The sequence below is a fragment of the Ziziphus jujuba genome, chromosome 7 (genome assembly GCF_031755915.1).
Source record: "Ziziphus jujuba cultivar Dongzao chromosome 7, ASM3175591v1".
Lineage (NCBI taxonomy): Eukaryota > Viridiplantae > Streptophyta > Magnoliopsida > Rosales > Rhamnaceae > Ziziphus > Ziziphus jujuba.
Window position 1 is genome coordinate 1,843,833 of NC_083385.1, and position 10,915 is coordinate 1,854,747.

General features: G+C 37.2%; 2 protein-coding genes across 2 annotated transcripts; both read right to left on the bottom strand.

Moving 5' to 3' along the window:
• Positions 1–491: 491 nt before the first annotated feature.
• Positions 492–8,162, bottom strand: LOC125423790 (uncharacterized). The gene is made up of 18 exons (XM_048478957.2): positions 7,565–8,162; positions 6,906–7,422; positions 6,557–6,817; positions 6,324–6,415; positions 5,985–6,194; positions 5,491–5,904; positions 4,867–5,045; positions 4,595–4,688; positions 4,424–4,480; positions 3,945–4,079; positions 3,731–3,802; positions 3,162–3,275; positions 2,875–3,036; positions 2,597–2,725; positions 2,358–2,459; positions 2,203–2,282; positions 1,589–1,738; positions 492–1,247 (listed from the first exon to the last, which is right to left on the bottom strand). Exons 1-18 carry the CDS (start codon positions 8,072–8,074, stop codon positions 683–685), a joined length of 3,843 nt encoding a protein of 1,280 aa, XP_048334914.2. The 5' UTR covers positions 8,075–8,162; the 3' UTR covers positions 492–682.
• Positions 8,163–9,415: 1,253 nt separating this feature from the next.
• Positions 9,416–10,384, bottom strand: LOC107407301 (pectinesterase inhibitor 3). Its single transcript, XM_016014562.4, has one exon. It carries the CDS (start codon positions 10,269–10,271, stop codon positions 9,639–9,641), a length of 633 nt encoding a protein of 210 aa, XP_015870048.1. The 5' UTR covers positions 10,272–10,384; the 3' UTR covers positions 9,416–9,638.
• Positions 10,385–10,915: the final 531 nt, after the last annotated feature.

Here is a 10,915-nt window from a genome sequence, read left to right on the forward strand (position 1 = left end):
TCTGTCTTTTACAAAAGGAAACCGGGGTAAGATTACCTGTATTAACCTATTATACTATCAAATATGAAGTCCGAATCATTAAAAAAATAATAATAATAAAAATAAAAACCCAAAAGATAAAAATTTCATTTAATTTTGTTTTTGATTTTGTTTTAGTTTGCTGTCTTTGTTCTGTGTGTTGTTCTGTCTGACCTCTTTCAGACGATGCACTATATCCACCGTACGATGCTCAGATGTACGATTTGTTTCATAAGGAAAATTTTGAAACCAACCCCAACAATTCTGCACGGACAAAGGAAATCGAATTTTTCTGTCGAATAGCACCGAGGTGTTGAATAACATGCTGTGAAGGGGCTGCTCCCATTAAGTTCCTCATCTTTGTTTTCCATTCTTTTGCTCGAATATAAATTTCACCATCCGACCCATTCTCACATAAACTCTGTTAAAAGACCGACCTAAAAAACAAAAGTTTTAACAAAAAACATAAAAGCTAAAAAACAAAAGAATTTTCATTTTGTGAAATCAAAATTTTAGATTGTAATTACATACACATGTATGACTGTCCCAAAAATGAGGGCGACCCTGTCTACCCAGTACTGCCTAGAGAAATTTCTCAACACAGGGATGCTTCTATTAATAATAGCTTATAGGGTAAATAAACAATACAAACCAATTTTATTGCTTATTTAGCTGATCTTTTTTTCTTGCTGTTTTTCTTATGGCCCTTTTTAACTCCCAGTATACTAGAGGCACTCTTGCCTTCAAGCTTCTTTGTCATCTTTACCACACTGGCCATCCCTCTCCTTGCAGCTGCCCGATGTTGTGGTCTACGGCTCATCATCTTGCGATCTAGCGGCCAATATGCATATGGTTCAAGCTTGTCCTTCCTACTCACATCTCCAGCTGCCTTCTTGCTCACATACTCATTCCCCGTATAGGCCCATCCAGAGTCGGATGTTTTCTGGCGCTTCTGATTTCGCTTTGAGTTTACAGACATGTAACTACCTGCTTCACTCCAACCATCTGACTCAGGCTGGAATGCCTTCTCCATCTTTGGCTTCAGTTCATGAATTATCAAGCGCCCATCAGAATCTATCTCTGGCTCATCATCAGCTTTTTTCCGTTTTAAGTTTTCCATTGTTTGAAGAGCTGACCTAGTTCTCTGTCGATCAAGCAAGTCTAGTGGCTCTTCTTCTATTTGGTCAACAAAGTGTTCTGGCAAGTTTTTATCTACTCTACTCCTCGACCTGGACAATAAGTTAATAATTTGCATTAGGTCAAAAGGAAAACCAATTGCAATCACAGGTCCTAAATAATCGATGATGAAGTCATCCCCTGCCATATTTAGTAACAGGAAACAGCAAATTGGAAAAATAGGACCACGTCATTGTCTCGGTAAAATCAAGAGACTTCTTAAATTTCTCATCAGCATTAATAAATTTGAGATGAGAGATCACTGACATCTCAGTTACATCTACTAGAGATGGAACTTCTAGCCACCAAGACTATATAAGAAGTATGCCCTACAAATCATTGAACACACACCCTAATGAGTAATGAATATGAAAAATTGAAAATTACAACTGACCGGGATAAAGATGCTTTGGACTTCAGTTGTGAAGAAGCCTTGCCCCGTCTACCAGAAACTGTTTTGGAACCTGTATACTCTGCATCACTGTTCTCTGTTTCTTCATCACTAAAATCGGAAAATATTTTCGTATGGTTCCATCTGCTTAGCCTGAAAAGAGAATTTACCCCAAAGAAGATAAATAAATAACATCAAGAAAAAAGCTACAGAAATAAATAGACTTTGTGGAAGTAAATAATTTCCAAATGACACTAGATTGTATTGGCCAAAGTATAATTTCACATGGAAAATCTTGCCAAAAGGGTAAAAACAAAAAAAAAAAAACCTCTCTTGAATAGCTCCCTGATCTAGAATTGGAAAGTAACGTTAAGGGGCAATTCTTCCCCTCAAAAACCTTCCTCTATGTGTGTTAAAACCTCCTATTGTGCACCAAAATCTGATTTGGCTATAGAGATTTTATGAACAAAGAAGAAACCAGAATGTTTCATACATTTTTAATGAGCATAAATTCATTTTATCTTTCTGGTGAGAAAACAAAGGTTACTACATAGTTATGCACATATAATACATATGGAATCCGTATACATGCATCAATATTGAACTATGAATAACACCTGGATGTAGTTGCTTTCGAGACATGCGATCGAACTTCCTCGGATTTAGAAGTTTGTTTCCTCTCTTTTCGTTCCTTGATCTATGTTCAGCAAGAATAACATCAGAATTAACGCCCTAACAGATTTACATCCTAGCATCATGCATTTAAACAGACCTTCCGTATGTTGGTAAGGAGTTTCATGTGTTCCTCAGGCATCACAGCCTTGACAGCGTCCAGCCCACATTTCTTGACAAGCATTTCCAATAGTTGTTTAACCTGATAACAATTCCAAATCAATCGGCATGATTACGATTTAGGATATGGGCAATTGGTAAGTGTATGAAATCACTGCCATTGTCAACCAAGAAAAAGAAAGCAAAAATAATAGAAACAACATGCTTATTAAACTAAACCTTAGCTTTGAAGTGCGTCTTGGTGTCATCTTGCCACTTCAGCAAACCCTCCACCATACTTTTCAAGTGTGATTGCAGACCCTCGGCCTTTGATTTGGCCACTAGAACCTTTAATAGACCTAAATTAGCCTGCATTAAAAAGCCATGAAGGAAAAATTCATATAAGCCATCGTAAAGAATTAACAAAGTGTAAGGAGTGTGAGCATAAATTCATTTATAATTTTATCAAAACTAAATATTAACTCTAAAATGTTCTCATAAAGGGAGAGCAAACAAACTTTGTTTATTTCTCTGTTCTTTCTTTGAAGAAGTAAAAATGTTGCAGGAAGCAAATTTGAAGTAGTTGAAACAAGGTCAGAGAACTCATAAACCAAGCGAGCTAAGCCTTTCACTGCAGCACTGATCATATGAGGAGTTCCACCAGCCAAGCGTCCAGCTACCTGAAATCATGACGTCGATGAAAACTTGCTACAAGGATTACAAGGTCAAGAGTATACACAAGTGTCAAAGTCAATGACTTGAATAGTTTATAATTGAATTTCTGGAACAAGATGAAATGCAATACCATGTTGAAAAATTGATACAAGTTTTCTCTTTTCCCGCCTTTCTCTTCATCCCCACAAGCATGGCCAATTTCAACAAGAATATCATAGGCTCTGTTTCTTGTTTTTTTGTTAGCCTGAAAGAACAAAAAATCAAAATTTTTACAACAAATCAGCAATTATACAAAGCTAGAAGCTCAAGGAATTATCTAAATTCCAAGTGCTTATCGTCACTGCTCTAAATATTTCCAAGAAATAGTCTATTTTGATCCTAAAACAGATGACCATGATAGGGATGGGCTATAGACTATATCAGCCACCAGACCACAAACACATTCAGTCAACTAGAGAGAAGATAGAAACCTGTTTTACAGAATAACATTGCTACTTTCATTTACAAGACTTTGCACATCAGATGCACATCTATTATGCAAAATTATCATAGGAAAATGACCATTAAGAAAAAAAATAATGAAAAAAGCTAAAGACAACAAGGTTACGAGTTAATCAAGATAAAGGGTCCAGGAAAAAGCAATCACCAATAGCATCAATAACTGGACAGTACACAGTTCCAGCTGATATGACATATTACCTCCTTCAGGGCAAGTATAATTTCAGTTAGGAAAGAACTTATGATGTCATGCCATCTCTGCTCGATGTTATCCTGCAGACAGAAAAATACATTCAGAAATTAACATGCATGCTTATTAAACATGAACTAAAATACAAGCGTGCTACGCAATAAATTCACAGTGAAGCTGGTCCATCTTAAGTTGATAAGAGAGAACCATCCAATCTATAATTACCTTGGAAACCTGGACTATTAGGAAGTACAGACAATCCAGTCTGTGCCGCTTGGCCGAAAAATGACATGAAGGCAGCACATCAATCATAAGTTGAAGCAATTCCTCAAGCTTTGATGAAAGGAACCCATGACAGTTCTGACAGCCAAAATAAAACAAAGGTTTCAATTGATTATAAGACAAAATGGCATCAAAGTAAAATATTTCTCTACATAGCTCAAAATGGCCACATAACAAATGTCTGCATTTTGACAGTATGCCTCTTTGTTAAAGAGTTATAACTGGTAATAAAAATTTTGCCAATGCGAGTTGGTCATGAATTCATCACTTTTAAGAATTTGGCCAAGGCATAACCACTCAGACCAGTAAACAGTTTTCCTCCACTTGATTGTCCCATAATTTAAATGACATTATCATATGAAAGCATGGGTACAAATTGTCAAAAACATGCATAGCATAAAACTTAAAACAGGTTCACTTACCCTGAGCATAACTGAGAGGACTTTGTATGCCTTCTTTTGGATCAGACCTTCACCATCCTGCACTTAGAAATCCTTTAATTAGTACTCACTTTCCGCTTTCAGAAACCAATCAGAAGTTCCCTCCATAGACATCAAAATCAAATCAATCACCAGATAGACATAGATTCAAACCTGTAATGCAGCCTTTATTGGGACAAATAAAACTTCAATCTCTTCAGTGTTCAAACCAGGCGAAAGTGAAACAGCTAAGTCAAAAAGTTGTGCTCTGCCAATAAAAAAAGGAGTGACTAGACCGTTACATAGTGCAAAAGTTCAACCCAATTTGATAATGAATGCATTTGAAACAGGAACCTGTAAAAATCATCAATGAAAGCATGCAAAGCACACCAAAGGGCTACCATTAAGTGAACCACATCAGCAATATAAAGAGAATAAAAAACAACCTCATGAACGATGCTGAATTCTGATCTGATGAATCATCAACCTGCATAGAACTAGAATTCCTTGAATGTTCTGCTTTACCCGCAACTAGAGTGACATTTAAAAGTCTCTTCATCGTTCTTTTGAAAATTTTTGACACAACTTCTTTATCTGCTATTGAAGCAAACTCACTAATTGTCGCCTGTAAAACCGTAATTACTTTAACTTTCTATAAACCTCTAAATACAAGTTAATGAAATGCAATGCAACTACAAGATTCACTTTGTAAAAAATGATTGTTGATTCAATCTTAAGCAATCCAATAAACATGATCAAAAGGAAAAATCTTACCATTCATGAATAAGGATAAAACAATATCATAATCAATTGAGAAAACAAATCACCATTCATTTGGAGCTTCTGTCAGGTGTACTACCAAAGAACATATAAGTAAAGAGTATACTAAAAACAGATACATGTTCTGAGTGATTCAGATACACCAGAATATCCCAAAAGCAACCTAAACAGTTGCTTATGATAAGAAAACGGCATCACACAAATCTAAACAGAACAATGAGAACAAGTATATACTACATATACTCGGGAATGTAATATAATCAAGTTCTTCCTTGACATAGATTAAGTACCTGCAAGCAACCTCCATCATCTTTTTTTGATTTGAGGAAGACCGAAGACAAAACAGACAGTAATGCATGAGCGGATGACCTAAGTGCACTTAAGTTATCTGCAGCAACCTGTGCCGTATAGTAAGCTACAAGTCGGTCCCTCACAGGATTGAACTCAGAATCCGACAGATCATATGGATCATTCTTATTTTCCAGAATTTTCTTATTCTGTCTTATTAAGATCTGCAAACTGGAGCATATTGTTCCACGAGCATCGGGCTCTTCATGGAGGGCACTACATAGAGCTTTCTCCAGATCCTTGATACTTTCAGCAGTGTCCAAAGGATAGTTGCAAAATGAAGGCAGCAAGGACCATAAAGAGTATACCAGTGCATCCAGACTCCTTGATGCATAAGTCCGTCCTTGCAGCTCAAGCTGGAAATAAATATGAAGCATATAGCAAATTCCATTTAAAAGAAAATAAACCAGGCTTCTCTCTGGATTAAAGTACATACCTGCTGAGATTTCTGCTTCATCTGTCCAACTGAACCCAAAATAGCCTCCACAAAGAAGCTCAAACGAGCACCAATAATGTACTGCTTCAGAATAGGAAAGACCCAAACATTTACCTCGCTTAGGTCTTCAGCCTCCAAATTTAGAGGTAGAAAGCCTAAGAAAGTTTCAGGTCCCATTGCACGAACAGCTGATCCAAGGCACTCATGCAACTGCATTTTGACAAAGTCTTTGTGTTACCAACAATTGCAAAGTTAAAGAACCAAAAAAATAAATGGGACACTGAACCAAAATTATTCTTTATGGAAGATAACACAAAAATTAAAAAAAAAAAAAAATACCTGTTTCCTGAAAGGGAAACTTTCATCTGGCAAATTCTGCATATCTGCCAAGCTCTTCATTGTTCCTCTCATGAAATAAGAAGAATAAATCCCTGCATGAAAGAATATATCAGAAAATGTTTCTTTATGCATAAAAATAACAAATGGAGGAAACATTAACCTGAAGTACATAATGCAAGTATAAAGAAATCAAAACCGACAAAATTATTCTATAAACCAATAATAATTAACACCTAGTTTATCAAACATTGATGAAACGACTTCAAATGCAAGGTCCCAAACAGCAATGTAATGATAGCCAAGTAAGCTTTCTGTAGTAGCGCACAGTTTTTCAATAATAGTTGGACCAGACTTCCTAGCATCCATGTTTATACTCTTGGTTATTTGATCCACTCCCTGTTTCATCAAATTTTCATCAATGCAAGTATGTATCAGACTCTTCAGTGTGTTCACAGCTGCACGAATGGCCTCTTCATGTTCAGATGCCAATATATCTGCAAATTACACTGCTTTCTTCAGAATCGCTTACCAACAGAACCATATCAAATTGGAAGCAAACTATGATATGAACAAATAACAGACCTCTGAGAGCATTGAACACAACAGGGAGTTTAACAACACATATTTGTCTATTCTCTGAAAAAATTTTGGACGTCCCAACATCAAGCAAGCGAGCAGTGATTGCCATGCTGTCAACGGAAGTTTCACTTGCTACAGAGAGAGCGAAGGAGCATAAGAGATCGAGTAGTACTTCAACAGAAACCCCAGAGTTCGGGTTGAGGCAGAACAAAGACAAACTATCAGTTATACGCCTTGTGACAAGGGGTTGGTGGAGTTCCAAGAGTGTTTTGAAGTATTTTATTACAATGGTTGTGTACTTCGTTGACATAAGTGGAAGACAGTCTTTCATAGCATCAAGAATATATAGGACCTCCTGGGCGCCTTTTGGTCCTTCATCGCTATCTGGATTTGATCCACCAGCAAGAAGAAGAAACCTTTCGAATATATTCGTAATCCCTTCGCTTGCAGGTGCCACTAAAGATTTGCCTTGAAAATTTTCTAAAACGTAACGAAGACATATAATTGACTGCCTCCTAACCTGTTCAGACACCACTTCGGCATAAATTTAATTTAAAAAACATAACATAATAAGAGAAACCAAAAAAACAAAAACAATATATATATATATATATATGGGTATATAAATTTAAGAAATTTTATGTCAAGGAAAAAGGAATTACCTTAGGGCGCAAATCGGTGACGAAACCTAACAAAAGCGAGTACAGCTGAGAAATTTCCGACCAGTTCACGTTGTCTTTGATGACCAACAAATGAGAGATACACTTCAATCCCGACGTGGCGGCACCAATCGTCAACGATTTCAATCGGAGAACACGGACGACGAGACCCGATACAAATTCTCGCTTTTTGCTGAGAATTGCGACTGACATTCTAGGAAGAAGCATTGACAGGATGGTGAGTAGGGCCTCGATGACGTGGTATGGCGGTCCAGACTCCGAGGAAAGGCGGTCGAGAGACGAGCAAGTGGCGCCGAAGTAGGTGATAGGGGTAGTTGGGAGGTTCTGGTCCTTGAGTTCCTGGGACATGGCTCCGATGACGGCACAAAGGTGCTGGTGGTCCTCGCTCGTAGAGTTGCTAAAACGCGTGAAGATTGAATTGCATAAATCTCCGTCATCGGTGGGGTTATATATGGGCTCTGCAAGCCCTTCCTCCATTCCAATGCCTTCCATGGTGACTGTGAGCGAGTTCCCTAGTTGCAGAGAAACCCCACCCCCTATACTCGCTTTGGCACTAGGGTTTATGCAACATTAGAAACACAGTTGATCTAGCGGGTCTTTTGCCATTTTTCGTTTTATTTTGGGTCTGGACTAAACCGGCTTTGGGTCGGTGAAATTGGGCCTCTTGATGTAGTTGCTGTTGGACTGTAAGACCTGTTAGGCCAGCCCATCAGTAATAATTGGCTCGAAAAGTTTGAATCTTCCGTCGTAACTTTTTATTTTTCTTTTACCTAATTTTAATTTTTTATATAAAATATTAAAATAATAATAATAACTGTATTTTGTAACCCTTTTTGCTTTATAAAATAACAAGATCTATATTCTTACCATACAAATTGTGAGATTTAAAAATGATCATTTATTCAAACTCTATTTATTTATTTATTTTTTTCTAGTGTGGCTGCCCCTGGCACCCCTCCTTCCCCATAGTCGAACCGTACCACAGCATAGTTGTGGCTTGCTCTGCCACTTGAGCTGCAATTGGGATCCCATTCAAACTTTATTGAACTCCTACTAAATTAAAAACCTTTTCAAAAAAAATATATATATATCAAAAACTGAAAAAATCTTTTATTTGGGTAGAAAAAACCTAAAACAATTTAAATAGTTTCGAAAGCCTCTCATTTTTAAATATATATATATTTTTTTAAAAATTACTAAACACGTGTTCCTTACAGGTCCTAGAAGAGAAAAATAATAATAATAAAAATAAAAAAAATACTCCAAGTTTTCGTACTTTTCTTATTTTATTTTCTTTCTTAAATTTCTTCTCCGTCGGTAGCCACTTCTTAATAATAGGCTATAGATATTTTGGCCACGGCAAACAGTTATGTTTGAAATTGTACCATTTAGTATATGTATATCAAATCGCCAAGTAACCGACAACGAACGAAGTTTGTCGGCCCCTTTGAGTAATTTTGGCGGCATGTTAGGTGTATTATGAACCTTCTGGTAGACCTACAAATTTTTCATTTTCAATATTTATCTGAGATTTGTATTCTTTTTTAAATTAATTTAAAACGCCAATTAAAACCACATAGAGAATTTAAAGACTTATCACATATAATATTATTTGTTGTTACCAATTATGTGTGACATGTCAATGAAAAAAAGAAAAAAAAGGGAAATAAAAAGATGAAAATCTGGTTTTTCAGTTTCTTCCCGAAAAGTCATGTTCTTCTCTTAAAAAATAATAATAATGTGACATGTCGATGAAATTTCATTTATCTTTGTTAATTTCAACCTTTTTTTTTTATAAATAACTACCTATATCAATTCGAGAATCTGGATATATATTGCATAGAATTTACGATATATATATATATATATATTAATGTTATATATAATACATACAAACATACAGCTTGAAGGAAAATTGGAAAGACAATTAAAAAAGAAAAAAAGAAAACTACAAAAAGAGTAGAAACACACGAACACGATGGAGAGGACAGTAGCAGCGCGAAGTGGAGTAGGATGAGGATGTGGCAACAGAGAATCCGGACCGTCCAATCCATGATCAAGGAATGGATCCGGACCTACCACGACTTTCATCAAGGCGATTGATCATGTACAGAGCGTTACTAGTGACTCGAGCCACATTAGTGATCTTACGCCTCACATCAGACTTGCGTTTCCCATCAACGTCCTGAAATCCATCAAGGCAAGTGTCTTCATTGGTCATGGCCGCACTCACCCAAGTCTCAGCGTTACTCATCTGCCACCTAAACGTTTCGCCGCGGAGGTGTTTCAACTCGGACAGAGTCCTGCTCAACTCATCCACCGAGTCAGATATCTGCTCCACGCAGTCTCTCAGCGCCGCTCGCTGCCGTTTCGATCCTCCTTGTTGGGAGGTGGAGAGTCGGTTCAGGTACTTGGACACTCTGCTGGCGCGAGCCAGGCTAACCTTGACGGAGGCTTGGGCTAGGTCGCGAGGGGTCACGGCTGGGCCAGAGTAAGACGACAGCGTTCTGATGCAGATGCTTGGGTAACTGGCGTGGACACATGATGACCGGACGAGATCTGAGGGTGTGGAGGCGTCTGCACGGTGGCTTCGTGCGGCGGCGGAGTAGGGTGAACTAGTGAAGAGTACAAAGAAGAGGAAGAGGAGTGGAAATATCAGAGAGAATGTGGAAGTATGGAAGAGTGGCATTATTTTTTTAGTATGTTTGTAACGCTGGGAGTGGCTCAAAGATCTGAGACAAAGTGAAGGAGTGGAGTGTGGAGAGTAGTTGGGTTAGTTGAAAGGTGTGCAAAGAGCAGTGATTGAGCTGGTTTTATAGGGCTATGTGTTTTTCACACGGCCAACTATAATCTCAAAATCGTCCTATAACTTGGTCTTATTTACTAGATTGCCTTGTCGACAATGGATAGAGCACATTGAAAATATTAACGACATTTTATTTCTAAGTACCCCAAAATAATTATCAAAGATTTTTTTTTTATATATCTTTAATTGGAAAAGTAGGTGTTTGCTTTTTAAAGTGACGATGTGTTAAATTTATTGCCTGCCAAAAATGAAAATTTGTCTCGTTTTTCTCATTTTTTTTGTTTTATTATTATTATTATTATTATTATTTTTGATGATATGATTTTGAAATGTCACTTTTGTCATTCTGCATGTACCCGGGAGTTATAATATTTTGGAAGGTGAGGACGATAACATATGGCTACAAATGCACCGCAAGTTACCAAATGCCAACAATAATGGGGCGGTACCGTAACTTGTTACAATTATTATTTACCAATTATCAAAAACTCCCAACCAAAGGTCCTACTCATCCTCTGAAGAGCCCA